Consider the following 26842-nt stretch of genomic DNA (forward strand, 5'->3'; position numbering starts at 1 on the left):
AGCGGGGGCAGTTTAATTTGGGTGTCGCTTAGCAATTTTTTATAGGTTAAAAAATAGCCAACAGGGTTTCCAGCCCTCAACCTCCAGGATGGCAGCATGCCATCTTAACCATCAGGGTATAACGGCTCTGATTCTCCATCGCTCACAATCGCTGTTATCTTAGTAACAAATGTTATTTCGCACAATGAGATCACACAAAAATTAAGAAGTCAAACGTGAGAAGTCACTTGAAAGCGAACACTGTTCTCGAAGAAAAGTGGACAACTGTCAAGTAACAATTTTGCACAAAAAAGACATGTTTACAATAATTGCCTCAAACTTCGTTCGAGAGCAACTAAAAAGTAAAACTTGTAAAACCAAGCGAAAATTGTAGAATCTTGATGTAAAATTTCAGAAACTTTGAAACGCTTGAACGAATTTTTTGCCTCAAGATTTCAAAACACATAGCAATTCTAGGAATGATTACAAAAAATTATAAAAGCTGGTACATTAAAGAACAAGACCAATTTTCTGACAAAAACTATATAAATTGAAAACAAATAAATTAAGAGTTCACCAAAATAACAATCTGGCAAGTTGCCACTCAGATCTCGATATATAATAAAATTACTTTTAAAAATTAGCCAAAGCTACAGAAAATGATAGACAAATTCAAGATGAGAATTTTTAGGCAAATTCGAGCTGAGAATTTAAAAAAGCCTGAAATTCAGTAGAAACTGAATTAATTCAATGTCAAGCCATTTTAATTTTGAAAACGCTGAAAATAAGATCCACTCTCAGTCAAACCACAGACAATGTGGGGGCAGTTCCGGTTTCAAACATACTTCACAAAAACTAAAAACTAACAATAATCCACAAAAAACCAAAAAAAAAAATTTGGTAAAGCCGAAAAAGCGCCCTTGACTCGCTTGATGCACTTCAGGATTGAAACAAAAAACGTTCTGAATTGGTATGCAGCTTCAGTTAGAATATAAAAGCACTGCCGGCAAATAGCAGCCGTTGACCTGCTTGACGCATATGGGATTGAAACAAAAAGTTAGAGATAGAAATTGACAGAAATTTTCTTAGTGTTCTTATTTGGTGTGCAAATCTGCATATACCATTAGCTTCTACAATTACGCTTACTTCAGCTTCTAGACTGAACGCTGTTAATTATAATACTAATGCCAGCTAGCAATCGCTTTAATGAACTTTGATAACCTAATACACTAATGACTTAATGACCGGGCTTTATATGCTTATACCGTTTTTTTAATTTGTTCTTTTGACTTTGACCGTATTCACTACATTACGTAATTCAATAATTGAAATAACTTAAAATCGACGCTGTTGAAATAGTGAGTAAGGTAAGTCAAAAGGCAAACGTGAAAATCGTGACTTATGTAAACAGAAAAACGTTATCGAAACGTAAAGCCAATTAAAAAAGAACGCCTAAATAATAGCCGCCGAGAGGCTGACGCCGGCTATTAATTGATTGAATATTGGCTACTTAATTCATTGAGACCTATACACCGATTTTTATTGGTTTATACCGTTTCTTTTGATTTTGATCTTTTGGCTTTGACCATATTCACTACATTGCGTAATTAGACGAGTGAACCAATAAAAATTCCATTCAGTGGAATGAGACTGTGATATAAATCGGAAGTCAAACGTGAAAGTCGTATGTAAAACCAAAAACGTGGCCGGAAGGTGAAGCCAATTCAAAAAGAACTTTTTGTCGGCTACATCAAACTAGGACAGTTAACAAAGCAAATGATCCGATATCCGAAAAAAATAACCAATAACCAAATGTAACATTAGAGAATTTAATTTTCCTAAAACCAGATTTAAGATTTCGAAGAAAATTGGACAACTGCCAAGTAACAATTTTGCACAAAAAAGACACGTTTACAATAATTGCTTCAAACTTTGTTCGAGAGCAACTAAAAAGTAAAACTTGTAAAACCAAGCGAAAATTGTAGAATCTTGATAGAAAATTTTAGAAACTTTGAAACGCTTGAACCAATTTTTTGCCTCAAGATTTCCAAACACATAGCAATTCTAGGAATGGTTACAAAAAATTATAAAAGCTGGTACATTAAAGAACAAGACCAATTTTCTGACAAAAGCTATTTAAATTGAAAACAAATAAATTAAGAGTTCACCAAAATAACAATCTGGCAAGTTGCCACTCAGATCTCGATATATATGAAAAATTACTTTTAAAAATTAGCCAAAGCAACAGAAAATGATAGGCAAATTCGAGCTGAGAATTTTTAGGCAAATTCGAGCTGAGAATTTAAAAAAGCCTGAAATTCAGTAGAAACTGAATTAATTCAATGTTAAGCCATTTTAATTTTGAAAAACGCTGAAAATCAGATCCACTCTCAGTCAAGCCACAGACAAGGTGGGGGCAGTTCCTGTTTTAAACAAATTTCACAAAAACTAATAACTAACAATCCTCCACAAAAAACCAAAAAAAAAACAAAATTTGGTATAGCCGGAAAATTTCAGTAAAAAGCGCCCTTGACTCGCTTGATGCACTTCAGAATTGAAACAAAAAAGGTTCTGAATTGGTATGCAGCTTCAATTAAAATCTAAAAACACTGCCGGCAAACAGCAGCCGTTGACCTGCTTGACGCATATGGGATTGAAACAGAAAAAATTAAGAGATAGAAATTGACAGAAATTTTCTTAGTGTTCTTATTTGGTGTGCAAATCTGCATATACCATTAGCTTCTACAATTACGCCTACTTCAGCTTCTAGACTGAACGCTGTTAATTATAATACTAATGCCAGCTAGCAATCGCTTTAATGAACTTTAATAACCTAGTACACTAATGACTTAATGACCGGGCTTTATATGCTTATACCGTTTTTTTTTAATTTGTTCTTTTGACTTTGACCGTATTCACTACATTACGTAATTCTATAATTGAAATAACTTAACATCCATTCTGTTGAAATAGTGAGTAAGGTAAGTCAAAAGGCAAACGTGAAAATCGTGACTTTTGTAAACAGAAAAACGTTATCTAAACGTAAAGCCAAATAAAAAAGGAGAACGCCTAAATAATAGCCGCCGAGAGGCTGACGCCGGCTATTAATTGATTGAATATTGGCTACTTAATTCATGGAGACCTATACACCGATTTTTATTGGTTTATACCGTTTCTTTTGATTTTGATCTTTTGGCTTTGACCATATTCACTACATTGCGTAATTAGACGAGTGAACCAATAAAAATTCCATTCAGTGGAATGAGACTGTGATATAAATCGGAAGTCAAACGTGAAAGTCGTATGTAAAACCAAAAACGTGACCGGAAGGTTAAGCCAATTCAAAAAGAACATTTTGTCGGCTACATCAAACTAGGACAGTCAACAAAGCATATGATCCGATATCAGCAAAAAATAACCAATAAATGTAACATTAGAGAATTTAATTATCCTAAAACCAGATTTAACAGAACAGTAAAAACAAAACGATATATTATTATTGGCACTACGGGTCCACATAATGAGTTCACAAAACAACCAGCTAGTGTAAATCAAAATTTAATAATGCAAAAAGGGGCAAAACTGAGAAAATTGAAGTATCTTTTTTGAAAATAAGTGGCGTCAAAGCAAGATAAAAAGCGGATACTAATATCCCTAATAACAGTATAAAATGCAACTTCAGAATTCGTAAATAAATGATTAGCAGCTCCGTTATGTGAAAAAGGGACAAAAACATCAAATGGAAGCAGTATTCAAATACTCACCAAAAACATTTTAACAGGAAATGGCACTTAAATCGATGAAAACAATAGTTAAAAATTGAAACCAATAAATTGCCTACAATTACGCCCCACCAGAAGGGCGAGGAGAATTGTTATTTTTGAGAAAAAAAAGCATCAAGACCACAATAACAGCAACAAACAGGTAGGTCTAAAAGAAATAGTTTAGGAGTCACAAAACTGCCAATGATCTCAAGTGGCTAAATGAAACCGTCTATGGCTTATTAGCAACCGATAAGCATTGTCATCAAAGTGACATAGTACAAGGAACCAAAATAAAAAATTTTCCTAATATTTCTTAGTCAAAAATTTTTATCCAAAGTAGAAATTATTAGCAACGAACTGAAACAGTTCGGTCAATTGTTTACACCCCATGAGCAACCAATGACAGATCTGATCAATAATCAGATTGAGTGATATGACAAAAACAGCACCACAAAAACACAACTCATAATTTTGGAGAACAAGTAGTATCAAATTCACGAAAAACAAAACGAACTCTATTTTTTATGCCTCATTGTCAAACGAAAAGAACTGTCATTATAAATACTAAGACAACGAAAAGGACTTGTGATAAGACAACAAAAAGGACTATAAACAGGGCAATGCTCAGAACAAAGTAGTTAACAACCTTTTTCCATTTACTACTCCAGCGTGCGTGATTAAAATCACCACTGTACTTTGACTTCTCATTGAGCTGAAAAAAATTGAAAAATTTGCGAACAGATCTAAAAAAATGCAGCACATCAACACAATCCAAATCCTTTGGATTGTAAAAATGAAAGCGCCTAAATAATATACTTTGAGGAGCCGACGGTGGCTACTAAAAACCAAAAAAAAACAACCCGAGACTCAAGAAAATACCCTGAATAAAAAGTGCAAAACTTCTGAAATTCATTCATTAACAACAAAAATATTGTGAGATGCAATAAGCAAAAGCTTTGCGTTATAAGTTTCCGAAATTGCAATTTTCATCAAGCCTGAGAAAAGAATAAACAAATTCACAGATGTCTGATGAGTTAGCTAGCTTCCGGACTGCAGTCTGATAACATAATCACTGAGCTACAACGGCTTTGATTCTCAAACGCTCACAATCTCTTACCTTAGCAACAAATTTTATTTCGGAATGAGCGCTATTGAGATCACACGAAAGTTAAGAAGTCAAGCTTAAAAAACTCAATTGAAAGCGCAGAGAAGAATGTTCCAGAACAAAGCTCTAAAAGAAGCGAAAAAATGCCCTTCACGCCATTAACTTATATTCTTCTCAACAGCTTCGTCAAAATTTGTTTGATAACAATTAAAAAATGATATCTTAGCTCAAAAATTCTCTATAGCTTCCGAACTCAATAACCACTACTGTAGGGCTGGTTAAATCAAAAGTAAACTATTATTTATGGTCGAAACAAAACATTTGACAAACAAAAAAGAAAGCAAAAGACGCTAACAAAACTGATGAGAAAACAGATCAAAGGCCAAACCGAGGTCTAAATTGGCGATCTAATAAAAAAATAGTCAAAAGAATGCACGTCTAAAAATGTGGACTGAAAATCTATCTTTACAGGCAACGGGCTACCTTTACAGCAACCCTCAATTCTCAATGTGAGGAATAAAACAGAACGTTCGTTATAAGCAGCCTCAAAACCGAAACAAAATAGTTGGAAAACCCCCAAATTAACGTAAAAATGCTTTTAACTGCCAAAAACGTCAGAGGACTGGAAATCTCATTGTTGTCACTACATTTTTTTAAACATAGATAGACATTTAACAGATAGATAGCAAAAGATAGATATTTAAGCATAGTTCACAGAATGCCAGGAAAAAAACCGCGACAGTATCGTAGATCTGCATTTTAAAAAAAGATAACATAACCGACTAACTTCGGGTGAATTGCTCTCAAACGACAGGCGAGCTATTGGCCTCGTCAATAGCTAGCCACGGTTTAGTGAGGCTAGCTTTAGCTTGATTCGACTCTGGAACTTTTAGTTTTCTAGCCTTGTTAGTAAATAAATCAAATAAAAAACTGATATTTTAAATACTTAAAAAATATTGCAAAATTTTAAAGAAAAGCTTCCAGATTTCGCAGTGAAAATGTTCAAAACCATTTTTTGTCTCTGGTGTTATGTCAAGTAAAAAAAATTTTGAAAAAAAAATTTCATCAAAAAAATTGCAAAAGCTGGAGTCATTAAAATATTGATAACCATTCCATTAACTCTAGAACCTATGCGAAAAGTTACCATAAAACCTTGGAGGTTACCATAAAACCTTGATACCATAAAACCTTGATAATTCCCAAAAAGATTCAAAAATCTTGGGAAAATTGCAAATATTTTTTATATTTGCTCCTATTAAAATCTTGAAAACATTCTATCACATGTAGAAGCTATGCAGTAACCTATGATCAAACCATAGAGGAGGTTATGTGGCTCTTGAGCCTAGAGAAACATAAAAAAAATGACAAAAAGTTTTAAAACACGCTAAAATTTGTCATATCAAAAAACTGAAAGCTATTCCATGGCAAATAAATTTTTTTTCAGTAGCTTATTATCCAACTCTTAAGGACTGCTTCTGGAAAGACGTGAATAATAAAAAACAGTCTAAAAACATTGAAAAAAGTGCACGTTTTGTCAAAAAAAATGCCAAAATTGGTGATGTTAAAATGTTGAAACCATTCCACTGTCAGTGGAATCTATGCAGTAATCCATTATAAAACCCTAAAGGAGGTTCCCTGACACATAGGGCTGAAAGAACTCAAAAAATTACAAAAATTTTCAAAAAGATTGAAAAAATTGTGAAAATTAGTATAAAATTGCGCGTTTTTAGCGATCGGTTGTTCGAATGTAGCTACGCGGGGGGGGGGGGGGGGGGTGGGGGGGGGGGAGTGCACCAAGGGGCTTATGGGGTGGCAACAGTGGGTGGGGGCAACAGTGAGGGGAGTCAACCTCTGAGAACCGCCTTTCGCTCCATAAGTATAAGAATCCAAAACAGATGACGAAAATTCAAATGCGTCAGACGGAAAAATGGCCAAGCAAAAAATTGTAAAAAAAAGACCGACAGGACTAATATAATTGCTACAAACTTCGTTTGAGAGCAATTAAAAAAGCAGACCAAAAGGAATTTATTTTCTTTTTATTAGTTGACGAGAAGTTATTTTTGATTGAGCATCTGTATAACTTATTGCTGCTTATATTAGCTGCCCTCAAAAAATTTAATTAGAGTGGCACACAATCAGTTGACCGTCTCTCCTTCAATTAAAGTAAAAGGAAGTCATTTAGAGAGAAAAGTGGCGCGTAACCAAAAACATTATCACTTGAATGAACAAAAACTCGCTCCACTAAGAGTGCAAAATGACGTCACGCAAGCAATTCAGTAGAAAACGCATGAAATAATGGCAGAAAGCAGATTGGAAGTGATCGTGGCCTCATATGGTCGTAACAGTATATTGACCATGAAATTAAAAAAAAACAACAGAAGGCCAATAATTGCCCCAGTTATCGCTTTAAGTTTATTAACAAGAACAACTCCTTCAAAAGCGGCATGTGAGCAACATAATCTATAGCCTGAAAATTATTTGTTTTAAAAATTTGCGCTCTCAAAAAACAAAATAAACACCTCTTTCATCTGTTCACACAATCAGAAGTCATGTTTTACGTCACGCTATGTTTTCACGTCACGTTTTACGTCCCGTTTAAGTTTTACACCAATAAAACTGATGAAGAAAATGGTAAGAAGCACGCCACCACCTAAAGGAATCTTTGAGTCTTAAAATCTAGAAACGCATCCATTACACCTTTCCGGGTCGTTAAAAATGGAACACAATTACTTCTCTCGCCATTCATTAAAATAAACAGCACCCCAAGAAAAAAACATAGCTGGCAGATTGCCAGAAAATAGCCGCAATAGATTCGTAGATCGGCAGTCCAAAAAAACAGTAAAAAAGACAGACCAAAAAAATCGTCTTTTTATTGAAGGCTGATCTGTTAGATTTTCATCAAAAATCTGTATAAGTTATTGCTGCCTCTATTAGCTGATCTCAAATAACCTTCAATTAGAGTGACACACATCCATTTGACCTTATCTCTTCGAATTAAAGTAAATAAAAGTCAATTTCAAAGTGAGGAAGTCATTTTTGAGAGTGAGGTAAGTCAAGTGTGACCAAAAATTTAGTCACGCGCATGAACAAGAATCTCGCTCCACTAAGAGCGAAAAATGACGTCACACATGCATTTCAGTTGAAATTGCATGAACGAATGAACAAAAAGTGGCTGTGACGTCATATGGTCGTAACAAAAATCATGACGACGAAATAAAAAAAACCAAGAGAAGGCCAATAATAGCCCCAGCTATCGCTGTGCGGCTATTAATAAAAAATCTGTGAAATAAAAAACTCAGCAACTGAATAAAAGCTGTTTGAGTAACTGACGGTGGCTATTTGACATGCCTCAACCAGACACCGAGTTTTGTGACACTGGATTGATATTTTTTAACGAAAAAAACCTGCTTCATTACTAAACAACCGAGGATTTATCAGTTTATAAATTAACTCTCCAAGCGCTGAAAAAATTACTTTAATGGGAAAAGACAGCAGCAAATATAGTACATATTCTTTTAACAATTACAAATTCTTTGAAGTGTAACATACGCAGCATTTGTTCAGCCTCATTTTACAGCCCTTAAAAACGAATCTGCTTTAATTTACTTACTGTCACATGGAGCGTTACCAATTGGTAAATGGTCCACCTGTCGAATCAATTCTCCAGTTTTGAATTTAAAGTAGATCTGAAACATTTCTTGTTAACACAAAATAGGTCAAAAATTAGGACAGAAAAAGATATGACAAATTTTTCTTCAAGTTTCGACGGTGTATTACTCTCAAAAAAATTACAAAACATAGCCAACCCATTCTGGTCTCATGGGTGTCATTAATTGCAAGACTCGAATGAAAGTATTATCACCAAGAAGTTTACCACAAATCCGGTAACTATTTGAATTGAGATACAAAGGGAGCACATCGGCACACTTATGTTGCTTAAGCATGGTCAAATTGTGAAGCTTAATTCACCATGAAGAATGGCGAATAAATCTATTTGAAAATCGGTTGACATAATTGAAGTGTCAACTTACAGATAGGAATCTATCGTTGGTGTCTCCCGCCAGTTTTTTAGGAGTGGCTGTCGTAGTCACCACTGGCAAAACCCATGCTGGCTCAAACTCCACAGAATCCCCTCCCACAACTAAAACAGGTACAAAAATTTGATCTTTCTCATTATAGCCCCCCCCCCCCCCCCAAGCCTAGTGGTCAGATAACCTATAGCCCCCCTCCCAATCATGGTAAACATACCATAATGGGGGGCTATAATTTCATGTGTGTGTGTGTGTGTGGGGGGGGGGGGGCTATAATGGGAAAGACCCAAAAAAATACCGAGATTGGACCAACCGCGCTCCTTTTCCCCTTTTAATGCATCTTCTTCCCCTAAAATTTAGGCATAGTTCGTGAATAGACAAGTCGATGCAACTACTGGCGTTCAGAGACAACATTGAAAAAAATAACCGACTAACTTTAGACGAATTGCTCACAAATGACTGGTGCGGGGCCCGCTTTGTTTGTTGCAGCTAACTTAAGTTTAGGCAAAGGCAAGCTAGCCTGACTAGGTGAGTGAAAGGGGGAGGGGGGCTCAAAAAACTTGCCGGCAGGGACGTTTTATCAGACAAAACTACCGAGCCAAAAATTTGCAATACAAAAAAATTGCATTAAAAATACCAACAGTGCTAATATAATTGCTACAAAATTGGAGTGAGAACAATTTATAAAGGTTCTACCATAGAGAAGGCACGCTAAATAAGAGATGGTGGGCACAAAACGAAGACAAGAAACACATAAAAACGTAAATCTAGTCATCAAATTTAGCGTTCTTGTTAGCTCAGTTACAACAGATGGTATGGTTAAAGTCACGACAAAAAGCTGAAGTCGACAAAACAATATATGGTATCACAAAAATAGCACCAGGTTCGGGGTCAGTGTAACTGCTGACATTACAAAACTTCACCAAGTAAAAAATGAAAACGAATTTGCCATACGTCTCACTTAGAAACAAAAGAAAACAGCAAAACGGGTTTAAAGACGAAAGCGGGAGAATCTTATGAGAAATTGGACACTGAAGACGACGATAAAAGCTACAATGTGTGGAAAGTTGAGATTTGTTTGCTTTTGATAATACAACAACTACAAATGAAACCTACTAGTTATGTGCTCATCTAAAACAAATGTTTGCAAGATGACTTCAAAAGAAATCCTCAATTGTAGTTTAATATTGCTTTCCGAGTGGGATTTTTTTGTGGTTTATACGTAGATATATACTAACAGTCCAAAATCGTATTTATGTATTGTCCTTGATTAAAACTTTATAGTTTTAGCTTGAGTTGTGTATTAAACTACTGCCTTTTTATGCATTGAGTTCATAATGGATTGAACCAAGGCCAGTAGGCCACAGAGTGAAACAATTAATAATAAGCGTGCAAGAGCAGTTTTCAAAGGTCTATTGTGCGTTGTTTGCAAGTGAGCCTGTTTTTCTGCGTGCGTTAGTATAGTAATCTTAAGAACCAAATTGCTCATTGATACCGAAGATTACAACTGCTCCTAAAATTTACTTTACAATAGGACAGTTCACGGAATAATGGCATTGGACAGCTGACGTAACCCACAGAAGCATGAATGGATTGTTGATGGAATGTTCTTTAAAGAAATATACAGGTTAAGTTAACGACAAAAGCAGCTATTCATTGCCATGACAACAAAAGAAAATGAAACAAAAATTTATTGTTTTCATTTTTTAAAAAAAATCTAAATTGCATAATAATTTGATAGGATTTGGTAAAATTATCGACTTTTAGTCGTGCTTCTTTATAAGAAGATATAGGTGAGTATCAACACTAATAATCATTAGACATGGTTACTAAGACTGAAAGAACACAGTTCGAATAACTGTAATAACTCGGTTTTATGGGTTATCCCTTTTCTATTTTCATTTCGTTTTTCGATAATGACTGCTTTTATTTTATTTTCGAAGCGTTTCATTAATTCTTTCAAAATTTCAGAAACTTCTTTCAGAAACTTCATTAATTCTTTCAAATTGTACAAGTACAAAAACAATGAAAAAACAACATTTCACGTAAATGAGATAACATCACTGCTCACGCAAACTGAGACGAGCCAAAATAATCACAAAAAGAATTTCACATTTTGAGCTAACGCGAAAAACTGCAAGAAATTATGAAAAATTTCAACAATTTTCAATTTGGGGACAAAATTCGAAGAAAAAAGTTGCTTGGTACCAAAAAGAAACCCGTAATTAATTGGCAATAAAAAATGCCCAAGAGCATAAAAACTTAAATTCAGCAACAATTAAGAGCAAAAAAAAACAATAAGGGGCCTAAAAGTGCTTTAAAAAGCCTTCAAAATAATAAATTGTTCTCGAGTAGGATGTACACTTGTTTGCAACACATATGGTATAAATTATGTACCAAAATAGCAAATCTACTCGACAGGACATCAATAGGTCCAAAAGTTCCTAGTCTAGCGATGACCAGTGCCATTACTATGAGCAAGGTTTGAATGCGTGGCGTATCATGTTAAGAGAAAATAGGGGGAAACCTCAAAACCTTATTCTGAATTTTATGAGATCTATGGAGTTTTTGTTAATAAAACAAAGCAAACAGTTCTAATTTGTCTACGAAAAATTTTTCCTTGAAACTAGATAAGAATTGCTTAAGTTCTCTTGCGCTAAGATGTTGCACTTCTAAAACAAAATTACGATAAAATTTTAAAATGAAGTTAAGCAATTTTCGTATTCTTACTCCTAATCTTTTAGGACTTAGGCCGCTGCTTTTGTTTGCAGTTTTAAGTTGCTTTGATTGGGTTCTTTTTGCTTGCAGTGTTTCAATTTCTTTTCTAGTAATTACGTTTTTAAGACACTCAATATGGCAATCTGCTCTTAAAATTTCAGCTATTTTTTTCAACAGTTCAAAAAGGTGCATGACTCTAATCGAATAATTGTAATCGAATAGGACGGAGAACTCGTTGAAAAACCTTCAGATTAGCGTAAAACTCCCTTTAATTACCAAAAACGTTTGAAACGCCATCAAAACAACCTAAAAATTATAACTTTATAACTTTAGTATAATATAACCTTTTAGACGACATAGACATTAAAAAAAAACAAAAAAACAAAAAAAACAGCTTGTAAAAGCCGCACGTGAAAAAATTTGCTCGCACAGCAAAAATTTTTCACACCTACTTTTATCGCTCTGTTTCAAAAGAACGTATGAACAAAAGAACCACTCTTTTTTCTTCGCTCTTCAAATATGTTCACGGGAACAACTTTTTCAGACTTTATTTACTCCCTGAACTTCCGGTTTTCTTGCTCGCTCCCTTATAAGAAAAACAGAAAACCATAAAGCCTCTTGGAGTCTTGAAAAAGACAGCGCACCAATATTATCCATATACTTCGAATTGTAAAAACGGAGAGAACGCCTAAATTATACCCGTTGAGGAAGTGATGACGGCTATTTGAAAAAAGTCCTAAAAAGAGACGGAGAGCGCCAATTCAATTCAATTAACAGTACTTAATTTGAAGGAGCCGTCCGAGCAGGCGCATCTAATGTGAAAACGGAGCCAGACTGTATTCGAGCCAGCATCTTGCACGCCAAGTCTGCTATCCATTACAAGACCACGCCACCTTGACCTGCGCTCTCGAATTTGAGAGTCACATATAGCACTCTCAATATTTCTTGTTTCTCAACGGTTTCTTCTCTCAAGAGAAGAATACGTTGAACATACAGAGCTTCTTGCCTAGCTTATTTTATTTAATATACAATGGTTTGTTTTTTTTAAAAAAACTTTTTAAAAACGATGAATGCATAATTCGGAAATTTTACACAGTTATGAATTACACACGTTAGTCTACTGCTTTTAGATACTCGTTTTCAAATGTTTCACTCTTTTTTCTACTCAGCCTCGTTTCAGGCCATAAATAACTAAAATCATACGTCGAAAATCATTCATCTAATGCACACTTTTAAGTAATAAAATTTTCCTATTCGTAGACGATAGACAGCTCACCAGCAACAAGTATGCTCAATTTCGACGAGGCCCAATCCGACATATTCCCAGCCACGTTCTCGGGTGACAATTCGGAATTCAAAGTAGTCGGGAAGAACTGAGAAGTTACATTGACGTTCATGTAAGCGTTATGTCCCATCCTCACGGCTCTGTCGTAAAAGTAGAAGCTAGCTAGGTTCTCCACTGTCACAATGAGACCCTCTTCATCTGAACAATGGTCAAATCTGAAGTTGATGGCCGCCTGATTGTATATGATGTAAGCAGGCGAGGAGGAACGGAGGTATTCCTTTAACAAAATCCACCTTAATCTTCAGGATCCACTCAGTTCTAGACCCACACGGATAGATGACGCTATATTGGGAAATAAAAGTGTCTTAGCTCTAGAGATGCTTTGTTTAGACTAAGAGGTGTACACGAACATCATCTTTATTGACCAAAAACCCGCTGGGGACCATTTTATACAAATTTATTGAGCAGTTGATTTATGAATCATCTGGCTAGACCGCGTCAAAAGCTAAGTGTGCGTAATCAAACAATAAATCAACTTTACGAGCATCAGTTCACGCAGATCAATTAAATTCTGTTTCAATTGAAATCTTGTCTTTTTATACTCTCGTACTCTAACTGCAACCCATAGTACAATTTTTCCGGTCTTCGCAACATGTTATCGTGTTAAAACATAATCTGTGAATTAAGATAATTCTATGCACCGGCTAAGATGTTTCACAAGAACCACAAAAACATAACAGGCAAGTTAACACAAAAAACAGCAACAGTTGATCGACGTTGTGATTGGAGCAGTTGGTGAATACAAAAGACAACGTCGCCAATTGCTCTCAAACCACTAGTGGGAGCTCTAAGCAATTGCAGCCTCCGTCAGTCGCCTGTTTCTATTGAATTGCCGCCAATTGAGTTAAGAAGCTACTTGAAATTGTGAATGAGAGAGAAAATTAGATCCCGCAAAAAGTCAAGGGCATTAAAGTCACTAGAAGAATGAAATCGGTCGATCCAAAATTTTTGCATAAAAAAGACCAGCATATTTACAATAATTGCTTCGAACTTCAGTCTAGAGCAATTTAAAAAAGTGGAAAAAAATGATAACAACCTAGTCTATGTTAAACGATAAACGTGACCGAAAGGCAAAACGAATTAAAATAACAGGACAGGTTCTCAATTACAATCGAAAGAATCATATGACCCAATGACTTGACATCACTCCAGCATCATCAAAGTATGGTAATCAACAAAGCTCATAACCCTATAAGCACAAAATTAAGCAAAAAAACTCTTAAAAACAATTAAAAATTTTCATTGAGTTTTAAAAAAACAATCATAAAGATTAAGTCTTATTTTTTAAAAGTTTTTTTTAAAAAATCAATTGATATCACGCGTCCTCTGAATCATTACAACATACAACTAACTACGCAAATTAATGTCCGACAAAGCAAAAAGAACCAAAAATGAGAATAGCAAAAATGAGAAGCATTTTCCAAATTAGTGGCGTCAAAGAAAGAAAAACCACAAAACTACACACTGAAATCCTAATCGCAGCATAAAATCAACAAGCAGAAATATTAGGATTTAAACAAAATATTAAAAATTCTGTTAGGTAATAAATGGACAAAAGGAAAACATACCCGGCAGATTGCCGGAAAATAGCCGCCGTTGATTCCAATAAGCATGATTGGGATTGAAAGAATAGATATTGAAAAAAAAAAGATTTTTGTACAAAAACATTTTTTAAGTCCGATTTATTTTGATGGCATTTCGTAGTTGAAAATACTTCTGTTTCTTAGAGAGAGGCTACAGGGGCTACTATCAATACCAATAAGCATGAGAGAGAGGTAACTAATACTTATAGGAACGACGTTCAAATAGCGGGCATCTAAAATTGGGCTTTATGGGTTTATCCCGTTTCCATTTCTGACTTCAATTTTTTATGCTGACTCTGTTCACTTCGAATTGCTTTGCTGAGCAACTGATCATCAAAATCGCTTTTAGCAGAATGAGAGAAGAGAGAAACTAGCCTAGAGAAGTCAAAAAGATTTCACGCAAAATGTTGAAAAAACGGCAAAATGAGGTAAAGCGAAACATTTTTTATTCGACGAAGTAAAAAAAAATAGGAGCGCTATAATAGCCGGCTGAGAAGATGAGGGCGGCTATTAAAAAGGAATGATTTAAAAAATTCAACAAAAAGCTATCAAGAGCAAATGTTCGAAAATGCGATAGCTAAGGCTGAAGCCAGTTAATTGACGACAATTAAACTACAACGCATTAGAATCAAAATTCGAAATATAATTTTTGAGCATAAGCGAAACTTACCACACGGGAAAAAACAAAACGAGTAGGACCCGAATATCCGTTGAATTTTTCGAAGAGAAAGTTTCGGTCATAATAAACCACTGTTGTAAACTCAAATTACTAATTAGGTTTATTATGTCTCAATGGTAACCGATGACATCTGTCATTAATAGCTTAAAGGGGGCAAAAAACTCAGTGAGCGCAGCGGGGGTGGGGGGAGGAGGGTGCACCAAGGGGCTGATGGGGTGGCAACAGTGGGTGGGGGCAACAGAGAGGGGAGTCAACCTCTAAGAACCGCCCTTCGCTCCATAAGTATAAGTCTCCAAAACAGATTCAGTGAAGTGCATACTTGAAGACTAGTGAGCTGATAGGCTGTAAGAGCACTTAATGCCCACTGGAGGCTAACGGTTTATCCCGTTTCTGATGACGAAAATTCAAATGCGTCAGACGGAAAAATGGCAAAGCAAAAAATCGCATAAAAAAGACCGACAGGACTAATATAATTGCTACAAACTTCATTTGAGAGCAATTAAAAACTCGCTAATGTTCTTTTTCTACAAAAAATGGTGTCAAAGTTGTAGAAATCATTAGCTATTAACTGATACATTTATTTTGATCGAAGTCTTGTTAGTATCCGATGAAACGTGCCATTAATTAGATTGAGTGAAGAAAGAACGAAGACTGATGAAACCCAAGGCATTTCATCCAAACAAAACACAAAAAACATCAGTACAACAAAAAACATTTTTTTAAATAATCCCATTTTTTAACATCAAAGTCGTGCAGACACCTGACTATTTGATAAACTTCGTTAGAACAGCATTCTACTTTACGTCAAATACACTGGATTTTCTTAGTTAACACTAAAGGAGAGAGAGTGACATAACAACTAACTATTAGCTGCAAAAAATAACCAAATAGATCGAATTTGTTGCAATAGAAGGCCGATAAAATCCATTTTTAATGAGTTAAGTGACAAAACAGATCCGTAAATGAGGGCAAAACTAAAAAATGCTGACATTTTATAGAAACATAATGTCAAAATTATTTTAAAAGACAACAAAAATAATGATAAAGCGGGTGAAATTGAGAAATTCACTAATTGATTAAGCAAACACATCGTCAAAGTCACAAAAACCTTTAGCTTTTCACTGAAGCCAGCATCAAATAGGTTTTATTTTTTCTCGTTATAAAGCCAATGGCGTATGTCAAGTAGTCATATGGCAACAAAAGTACAAGTACGGGTAAAAGAAACAATGCACTAATACTAAAAAACAAAAATCCGTTAGCAGCAAATTGAGTGATTTCAAAAAAATAAACTGAGCACCATTATAACACATGTATTGCCTTTAGCGCCATTCGCAAAAAAATCAAGAGCAAAAACATTGAAAACAAAAGTGAAATTGCCGCACCCGAAAAATTCTCTCGCAAACCGAAATTGTTCAGACACCAATTTATCACTTCAATTTGAAAGCAGACTGAATAATTTCACGCCTTAAAGTTACTCGCTTTTTTGCTCCCTTTACTAGCGTGATCATAATCACAAAATTTGACAAGGCGTAGGATTTAAGGCGAAAACTCGACCGGGCGAACTCGACCAATTTTAGTAGCCATTAGGCCAGAATTTTCGATTTCAATTTTGAGGACATTAAGCAAAAAAGTGGAGACGATGATGACAAAATGTTTATTGCTTTGATTTAGATAGTTTAGAGCTATGAGTGTTTTCATTTATAGCGAGAGCTAAGTGTTTTCTAATCGTTTTCGCCTGTGCATTGTAAGAAACCAAGATGATACCAATAATAGCCTCGCTATTGCTTCGTGGTTATTAAAAATAGTAAAACAAAAAATGGAGACGCAATAATAGCCGGCTGAAAAGATGACGAGGCTAATGCATGATTAACTTAAAAATTAACCCTTTAAAACTTAGAAATCAAAATAGCCCATCATTTCAAGAACGTATTTTTCTAAATTTCGGGTTTCAAAAAATGACCATTTTTGAGAGGATATTCGAGAGTTCACTCGAAGCGTCCCGCTCTTTTGACATCATTATACATGACACCCAAAACAAGATGAACGTTAAAATTTAATATAGCAAAGATGAAAAATAAAATTTGGTTTGTAACTAGTTAAAAACCTTCATCAATAAAATATTTCAAGTTTGTTTTGAATTGGTTCTCATTCTTGAACTTGTTGCAGATAACATTCGTTGTAATCATTCACATTATTTTCTCTTCAGCGGCCAAGTTCCTTCGAAACTATTTCAGATCTATGTTCGGAAAAAGTTAGAGTTTTCAGAAGATCCCTTTTCCGAATCATGAATCTTCTTGTATCCCTTCTTTGATCCTCCGCCACTCAAAAAGCGGCCTGATTTGCTATAATGTGCGTCGGCATACAGGATATAATGCTGTACCATAAATACGGCGTCAAAAATGATGGTCAAGATACCAAGACCGAACTTGACGGGATTCGCGATCAAGGAGGGCCAATCGTCGCTATTGTAGGCAATCAGGAATGCTTGCAAGAGGCTGCAGATACCTCCAGTCAGATCTAAGAGGACATTGCCGATGCTCCAACCAGTTGTGCTCTGTCGAGAATAGTTCATATATGCCTGTGGGCAATACTTGACAACCGTCACTATCAATTTAATATAGCTGATCCAGCTCACGAAATGCCACCAGGTGCAATTTGGGAACTTATCAGTTGATGATATGATTGCCAGAGTCAAGATGTAAGTCAGACCTATGGATATGGACACTCTACAGATCCAAGAGACAGATTGGTTGCCTCGTTCGTATATGAAGCAGGTTCCGATCGTAATGGCAGTTAGCAGACCTCCGTGGAGACTGAAGAAGACGTCGTTCAGTTTCACAGGAATCAACTGTCCAGGATGCTCGTCACGATACTCGTCCTGCACTTTCGGGATCCAGTACAATCCGACGTTGAAAATGCTGTAAACAATATATCCCAGCATGTTGAAGGAAAGAAAATCGAAGTTCAACCCGACAACACTTCGCCTTGTGATGTTTTCGTACAATTGAGGGTAAAACGACATGCTCCAGGCCGTGAAATAAATCCACCCGACAATGATGTTGAAAACATTTAAAGGCTGGCTTCTGATCACGTAGATGTGCGCGTAAACATCTCCAACATCGGAAACTATGGTACCGTTATCGGCGTTGTCATGGTGACCACTAACTTGCTCAAAACTGATCAAAGCGTTACCTGCTTTGTGTGTAGTATACGGAACTTTGCTTTTGATAGAACCGACAACTAAAACTTTGTCTGTTATTTCAAAAACATCCTCGTTGTTAGTTGAAACGTTGATTGTGAATTCAAAAACTTCTTCGCTATTCTGGACTCCTTCCAGCCAAATTTCTAACGTTCCCTCTTTACCCCCCTCTAGGTAATGCGACTCGGGGTCGACGTGTAAAGTTACGACACAAAAAGCAGTCGAATAAAAAACTGCCGAAAAATAAGCACCGATTAGAAGCAACCAATTACCCTTCATTTTGGAATTTTGGTATTTCTTCTGACTAATTTGTCTGCTGTCGTCGACCGACCAATTAGAACTACAAGTCAAAAATGATCCCAAAACAAAGTATTGAGCAAACAAACAAGGTTTCGCGAACTGTAAACAGCAATTCTAAGGTCAAATTGAACAATAGGAGTACATCACTTGTTTATTTTTCAAGCCAAAGTGTGAACTTCTGACCATTACGTCAATTCAGGACCAATTGGTTATTTAATTAGCGTGGTTGAAAGAATTGATTGTGATTGTTCGCCGTTCGAAATTCAGATCAGTTAGACAAAAACAATTTGGCCTTTACATTGGGTGTTCTGTTGACAAGAACGAAAACGAATCAAAATTGATCAAGGCAAAACGCCAGGGACTTCGGAACAATCTTGACACCAACCTCAAGTTATTGTTTTGTGACAACAATGGACATGGGGAGCCACATGTAGGGTTCACCGTAGGGTTAATTATATTGTTGAGATGAATTCTTTGAAATAACGTTGGGCTCCGTTCTTTTTCCATAAGAACTATTTTAATTAACTTGAGTTAACAAAAATAGTTTACAGTCTGAAGTCTATAAAGAGAAGTCGGGCGAACCTCTTGCCGTCAGCGACACTCATCTTTCAAGGACACTCATCTTTTACCCTCGTTAACAAAAATTGGATATTTTCCGTTTTTGCCCCCCCCCCCCCAATTTAGTGGGTGCATATTATTTGCACCCCCAGGAGCACGTGCCATATTTTTACATAACGAATTACTATGTAATGGCACGTGCTCTGTAACTGGGGGACACAAACGAAAAAGTTTCCCAAAAACCAAACAAAAATTTAAACAACAAAATTGCATTATCAACTGATGGTTTTTGAGACCATTTTCAGTTCTTTTTCGTTTTTAGAACTAGATTTCCAAAAAAATATATAGAAAATAAATTGCTCTAAGTTCTAGAAAAGTGTTGTGAATTTGAGAATTAGTTTACGTATAAGTTGATAAAATTTCAAGCATTATTAAAAGTATCGCTTCTACGGAAAATTGGCAAACTTTTATCTTGATTTTCTCCTTTTGCACTTCTCGAATGTTTCTAGAACTTCTAGTCGACCCGTGCATAATTTTAAAATCAATATGGTACTGAAAATACTCAAAACTAATTTAACGTAACCGATTAACGATGGGCGAACCGCTCTCAAACGACCGGCGAGCGGTTGGCTTGAGTAGCAGCCAACTGTGCCTTAGGGGTGCTAGCAATAGGGGTGAACGGAGCATGTGTGTGAGATGGATGGGGGCGGCAAGCGTTTGAGGGGGGGGGGGGGGGGGTGGAGTCAATCGATGGGGGTAGGGTTGCGAAGGCTAGATGCGAGGGGGTTCAAATATAAAGGTGGATGTGGAGGAAGGTCGACAATGGTACTGTTGAGGGGGGGGGGGGAGGGGGCTGATAGCGGTGAGGTAATAGAGGCGATCCAACTTTTAAGATTAACGACGGCCCTTCGCACCATGAAATTGTCTCCTTGTCTCCTCTACACAAAAGCATTAAAAGATTTTCATTGGTCACTAAAAAGAGAAAAATAACTGACTAACGTCGGGCGAATTGCTCTCAAACGACAGGCGAGCGGTGGGATTCGACAGAAGCTGGGGCTCAGAGATGCTAGCGTTAGAAGGTAGGTGACAAAAGTGAGGCGGGGGTCAAGCGAAGGGGGTAAGTTTGGGAGCGCTTGACGAAGTCCAAAATTCGCCAGGTAGAGGACGGGGAAGTGTTCTGGGGTTGCGCCTGGAGGGGGTCAAAACTTTGATTTAGAATCAACCTTCGCGCAATGAAATTGTTTCCTCAAAACAGTTTCCGTGAATAGCACACTTAGAGACTAGAAAGGCTCTCAGAGAGATCAGCTACTTGATGCCCTCCATGCTTTAGCTGTTTATCCCATTTTTGAGGTAGAAAAACTCAAAGGGTCAGACGAAAAAATCGGTAAATCAAAAAATTGCATGAAAAAGACCACAGGACTTAATCTAATTGCCACAAACATTGTTTGAAAGAAATTAAAAACTCGAGAAAGATGAGAAATATTATTCAGAAAGTCAAAACTTCAAAATTCATTGAGCTGCTAAAATCTGATATATTAAAATGTTTAAAACTATCTATTTGTCTCCAGAGTCTGGCCAGTTGTACACACACAAAATGAAAGAAAACTTTAGAAAATTATTTTTAAAAATCGCAAACTTTATTGAAAGTTCTGCAGACATTATATCACCCTTATATCACCAATTAAAAAAGTCATCAGAACAATTTCGTTATCTCCAGAAATCATACAATAACCCAATTTCACGCCTCGAAAACGCTTCACTGGCCCATAAAGATTGATAAACTCAAAAAATGATGATAAATTACAAAAAATTGCCAATTTTATCAAATTGCAAAAATTTGTGATATTAAAACGTTGAAAACCATTCCAATGTTAGGAAAAACTATGTATGCCACTACCTATTATCAAAATCTTGAGAAGGTTCACTGGCCCCAGTGTGCCGACAACCTCAAACAATGTTAAAAGAATTGAAGAAATTAGAATCATTTTGAGTGTTTATGTTTGCATAACCAAAACATAGCTCATGTTGACCAAAATGGACATGAAAAGCAATTATGTCAAGCAAAAAACCTTTATCAACTTTGAGCAGCATCGTTTCAAGACTAATCAAATAAAAACCTCCAAAAATGACAAAAGAAACCTGAAAAATCAAACAATTTTGGGATCAAAAACTCCTAGAAATGACCTTTTCCCCTTGAATTAGGGCCTTCCCCAGAGCTGCAGCACCACTAAAACCAACCGAGGGCCTCTAATGGAACTTACTCCTCAATTGGCGTTATCTGTTTATCACGGTTTGAAAATTTTAAAGTTATGGAGAAATGTGTGAAAACACCTTCCAAAAAAAGAGCACCAACACAATCCAATTCTTGGATAGTAAAAAAATCTCAAAAAAATTTGATCGAATAAATAAAAACCAGATCTAGAATGGAATGTGAATGGATTGGGAAAACCATTTAGAAAAGAATCAGCACATATAAACCGAAAAAAATACGCGAAAAAGAAGCGAAAATGCAAATTTTGTTCTAACACCGTTTTCTCAATCTACTTTAACATTGAAGTACAAAAAATTCACACCGTAAAACCACTCGCTTTTTTACTCCACTTGATTTTCAGCCTGGCAAAACACACTTCTCCAACTTGACTTCAAAAATCATAAAAATGTGTTAACAGATCTTCAAAAAAGACAACACCAGCAATACAAATCAAATTCTTTGAATCGCAAAAAAGAGATTGCCTAAATAATAGCTGAGAGCCGTTTAGAGGCTGACGGCAGCTATTAATAATGGTGATAATAAATTTTATGTCACTAAAATAGAGGACACTATTAGGGTAATGTATTGGAAATAGATAACAAATTTAAAGTAAGACTTATTGTCATTAATTAACAGAGGCAAAAATGATCATCCCGGTGCTTTTCCCAATTAAATTTAAAATTTTCAAACATAGCTAACAAATTTCAAAAAAATTAGCCACAATAGCTTTGCAGGTCTGCAGTCTCAAAAAGATAGTAAAAGAAACAGACCAAATAGAAACGTCTTTTTTTTAATGCTGAGATGTTATATTTTGATTAAGAATCTTTTTAGCTTATTGCTGATTCGAGTAGCTGCCCTAAAACACTAAAACACCCCCATTAGAGTGACGAGCACTCACTTGACCTTCTCTTTGAATTAAGAAAGGTCAATTTTAGAAAGAGGAAGTCATCGCGAGTGAGGTAAGTCACGTAAGACCATGACCTTAATCACGCGAATGAACAAGAAAAGTCTCTCCACTAATAGTCACAAATGACGTCATACAAGTTGAAATTGCATGAACGAATGGGCAAACGCAGATTTGAAGTCATAGTGACGTCATATGCTTGTAAAAAAATCTTGACGACCAAATAAAAAAACATTGCAGGACAAATCCTGACGCAATTCAGAAACTTTTCGTTAACAAAAAAACTTGACTAAGAATGGCTTGTGAACGGATTGGTAAAACCACTTAGAAAATAATCAGATAGAAAAACTAGTAAAACCAATGTCAAAATGCCGCATGTCAACAAAAAAACCATTAGCGAGAAAGCTAATTTTTGTTCAAACCCCTTTTTCTCACTGGATTTTAAAATTAGAGGGAAAAATATTTCAGCCGCAAAAACACTCGATTTTTTGCTCCACTTCCTATTTCGGCGTGACGAAAATCATCACATAAATTTGATTTCAAAAATCATGAAAATGTGTGAACAGATCGTTAAAAAAAGACAGCGTCCCAATACAATTCAAATTCTTTGAATTGTAAAAACCAAGAGAAGCCCAATATTAGCCAGAACTATCGGTTTGCGGCTATTAAACAAAAAATGCGATGCAATACAACATATGCAGACTAAAACCACAAACTCAGAAAACAAACCAAAGTTATGATCAAATTTCAAATTGACTTTAATGTCAGTGTTCTCTAATAGCGGAACTTAAATTTTTGAAACAAATTGATAGAAAATCAGCTCAGATCAAAAATCAATAATGACTTAATGCTTATTAGCTCTGTTATTAGGATATCAAATAAATGCCCAAGTCTTGACATACCATTTAGAATTAATACATTTGTGATCAACTTGTAATAAGGTTGAGAACGAGCATAGGTAACTGCTGCCAAACTGTTAACCACGCAAGGCCATTAAATACAGAAAGAAAGAAAGCTATAAAGAACAGGGCCAAATGAACGGAAGGGCGTACAAAAGATGACTTAAATTGAGTTATCAGTTCAAAGCGATATTTATGACCACAAGTTCAAAGGTCAATGGGGACACAACACAATCTGCCTTTGATGAACAGATTGATTGCATTTTGAGGTGTTCATAAGGGCTTCACTGAAATAATGGCGACAGGAAAGACCATCTCTACAGTTCGTTGATCAGTTGAATTTGACAGGTGATCTTTATAAAATTGGTCATTTGAATTTAAGAGTGTCTTTAGAAGAATAATATTTTTTTACTAACATGGTATAAACACATTTGAATGGACAGTGCAATTCAAAGTTCTTTCAAAGTCATTATCAGGCTATTATCAGTACAAAAATAACTACTAGTTTGTTCACACAGGAACACAAATAAAAATTTTGTTAATAGTTAAATGTATTTCACACAACTTTAATTGAGGAAATAAACACTTCCAAACCGATTCACAGTCCTTTACGTACAGCCAATAAACTTATATGCAAATGTTGCGTTATAGACACTTTTTCGTGAACTACTAATTTGGTCAACCCACCACCTAACACAAATAACAGCTACTGATTTTCATAACCCAGAAAAAATTAATTTTTGTACAAAAAAAAATCGAAAGTGCAAAATTTTTTGATGTCATTTGTAGTTGGAAATAATCCTGTTACTTATAAGAACAAAGGTTAAGTTGTCATCGAAAACAGCTTTATGGGTTTATCCCGTTTCTTTTTCTGATTTCGTTTTTCGATATTGACTCCGTTGATTCTAGACTGTTTTGCTGAGCAACTGCTGTTTAAAAGCACTTTGAGCAGAATGAGAAAACAGAGAAACTAACCTAGAGAAGTCAACAAGATTTTAATCACAATGCTGCAAGATGAAATTGGCTTTCGAAAACTTCTCAATTTTGTGGCCTTATAGGGGTAGGGATGTGGATATATATGCTCGGTGGCAGTAGAGGGGTTCAAGTCTCCGGTGGCTGTTTTGAGTGCATATACTCTGTCTATTCTTTTGTCTAAAGAAATTTACTTGATCTTTTTTAACCGATTCTCGGAACCCTTTTAAATACTCTACGTACAAATCGTGACTTTTGGACATCGTAGAAGCAAGCGATGCCCTCACAGTCCTCCCCCACAGAACACTTGTAATTGACATTTTTGGCCAAGAGATCAATTCCGATTGCTGCTGCTGAAGAAGAAGAAGGTGATAGTAGCTTCTCTTCACTCAGGAGGAATGACCCCGATCCAGCACCCGCTGTTGGGTTCTCCATGTGCCTACTCAGGTCCTCGCACTGGTCTGGAAAATAAAAACTAAATTCAAACTGTTCAGAGGTCTTCTGCACGTTTCCCTTGATTTTAGCCAATGATTGATAGTTCAATACCCTGCCTCCGTGAAGCTCTCTGTGTGAGGATGAGATCTAACTTAACCAGAGCTTCAGGTCGAACAAAGCCCTAGCAATCTTGACCGCAATGATGATACTGCGTGAATTTCCAGGCGCAAAAATGTGGCCATATTAACCAAAAAAAGAGCAAAGCTGCTCGTGAAAAGAGAAAGGGCAGCTGAGAACCGGCCGCTATGGCCTTCCGCTGGGAATAGGCAAAAATCATTGTTTTTAATACAATTTTACGACAACATATCTATTTGAACGTCATAAAAGTTGAATCAAAAGATTAGAAAAAATCTCATTGTTAGATATAATTACATCATGCTTCCCAACAAGCTGTGTTTTGATATAAAGGAGACGTACTAATCGACGTTTCAAGTGGAGGCAAGCCTTGTTACAAATCAATCAGTTTATATAGCGTTATGTTCCCGCAATCATAGTTTAAAGTTTGTGACATCAAACTCAAACTCACACTTTCTGAAATTAAAAATTGGAAGTTATCTGAACTCATTCTTCCTTCAGCCATCCTTCTAGGGTTGCGTGTCAGCTAGGAAAGCCGAGCAAAAATTAAACTCTTTTTCCTAAACCATTGTTGATGACTCCCTTCAGCCCTCCTTCTGTGGTTGGGTGTCAGCTAGGAAAGCCGAGCAAAAATTAAAATCTTCTTTTTCCTAAACCATTGTTGAGGGCATCTGCAACCATGAAGTCAGTCTGAAAATATTTCAAATCTAGCTCTTCCCTTTCTATAAACTCCCTTATGAAAGAAAGTTAAAAGGCAAAGTTTTAGAAAGGACTATTTGCTCAGCGCTAAGCATGCCCAACTATCAAAGAAAATCTCAATAGTTCTTTCTATCTCAACGCCTAAGCCCTGCAGCAGCTCTCTTAAGTGCATGGCTTCCTTTGTCAACTCTGCGAAGGAATTCTTCTCGGCTTCTGGTGATGACGTAGCAACACATATTTGAACTTTTGTTGACCAATTGACAGCAGCTGAGCCACTACTTAGTTGAGAGCAATATCCTGTAGTACTTTTCCTATACTATAAGATTCCTGCACAATGAGCACCTGAGAAGAAATCGAATCTTATATCCCCTCCTAGCCAAACTCCTTGACTTCGAAACTTTGAGGTATTTTTCATGCAATCTTGCTCTTCACTCCCCCACTGAGAGAAGCCTGTTAGATGTGTTTAACTCTGCAAGAGGTGTGTTCATTGGTCTGCAATTTTCTATACCAAATTATTCTACAACTTCAATGTACTGTTCCCAGTTGACTTCGGGGCAATCTTCGTTCCATTAGATCAACAAAGATTCATAGAATCACTTAAATCGAAAACTCCATGGCCAGCTCACAATTAGACCAAAAAAAATTTCAAAAATTCGCAGCTGCTAATATCGACCAAAACAAACAGCGCCGTCAAATTCTTTCATGCCTTTCTTAATGCACAAACATCTTATAATTTAGAACTCTTAGATTCTAATTAAACTCCTAAACATAAGAAAACAATTCCTCCCTGACTGCTTAAGACCATAAAGAAATTTCTTCATCAAACAAAACGTCTTCCTTTGCTGTCTAATCGCAATTAGACAGCAATTCCTTTAATGTTTAAACCTTCTCACCGTTTCATGAAACTTGATTTGCTATAGATGCATTAACAAAAGTCGTTTTTGTATCCACTTAACTTAGACTCGGATTGAACAGATTAACCCAACAATTTTACGAATTGTTGAGAGCCCAGTTGTTGTTGAGTACGTCCCAAATCCTTTCCTAAAACCTGACTGTAACCTTAGGCCACGAACGTTTCAATTTATTTTTTCCCATGGCACCATATTTAACACAGAAATGCCATCTGCTACCCACTATTTTTGCCCCATTGTTTTCAACTAGTTCCCAAACTTTATTTTCTCTGAGGGAGTTATATTCATCCAGCATTGCTCTTTGCCAGTTACAACTCTCGAGAGCCTCTTATAAAATTACAGGGAGATAGGGAGAAAGTTTTGGTAGACAACTAC

General features: G+C 36.0%; 2 protein-coding genes across 2 annotated transcripts in view; both read right to left on the minus strand.

The window, feature by feature from the left end:
* The window catches only part of LOC142341456 (uncharacterized), a 107702-nt gene that overhangs the window by 11976 nt on the left and 68884 nt on the right, over window positions 1-26842 (minus strand). The window contains exons 12-15 of the mRNA XM_075392411.1: window positions 24531-24748; window positions 12874-13159; window positions 8880-8989; window positions 8459-8534 (exon numbers count right to left, since the gene is read on the minus strand). Coding sequence (XP_075248526.1) covers window positions 8459-8534; window positions 8880-8989; window positions 12874-13159; window positions 24531-24748 — 690 coding nt within the window. The remainder of the gene's footprint in view (window positions 1-8458; window positions 8535-8879; window positions 8990-12873; window positions 13160-24530; window positions 24749-26842) is intronic.
* Window positions 17245-18894, minus strand: LOC142340727 (cystinosin homolog). Its single transcript, XM_075391425.1, has one exon. It carries the CDS (start codon window positions 18680-18682, stop codon window positions 17441-17443), a length of 1242 nt encoding a protein of 413 aa, XP_075247540.1. The 5' UTR covers window positions 18683-18894; the 3' UTR covers window positions 17245-17440.

This window comes from Convolutriloba macropyga, chromosome 6, assembly GCF_964194025.1.
Source record: "Convolutriloba macropyga chromosome 6, txConMacr16.3, whole genome shotgun sequence".
Taxonomy (NCBI): domain Eukaryota; kingdom Metazoa; phylum Xenacoelomorpha; order Acoela; family Convolutidae; genus Convolutriloba; species Convolutriloba macropyga.

What these genes read in the sequence shown, in the direction of transcription:
- LOC142340727 (XM_075391425.1), bottom strand. Translation starts at nt 18,682, where the DNA reads ATGAAGGGTAATTGGTTGCTTCTAATCGGTGCTTATTTTTCGGCAGTT.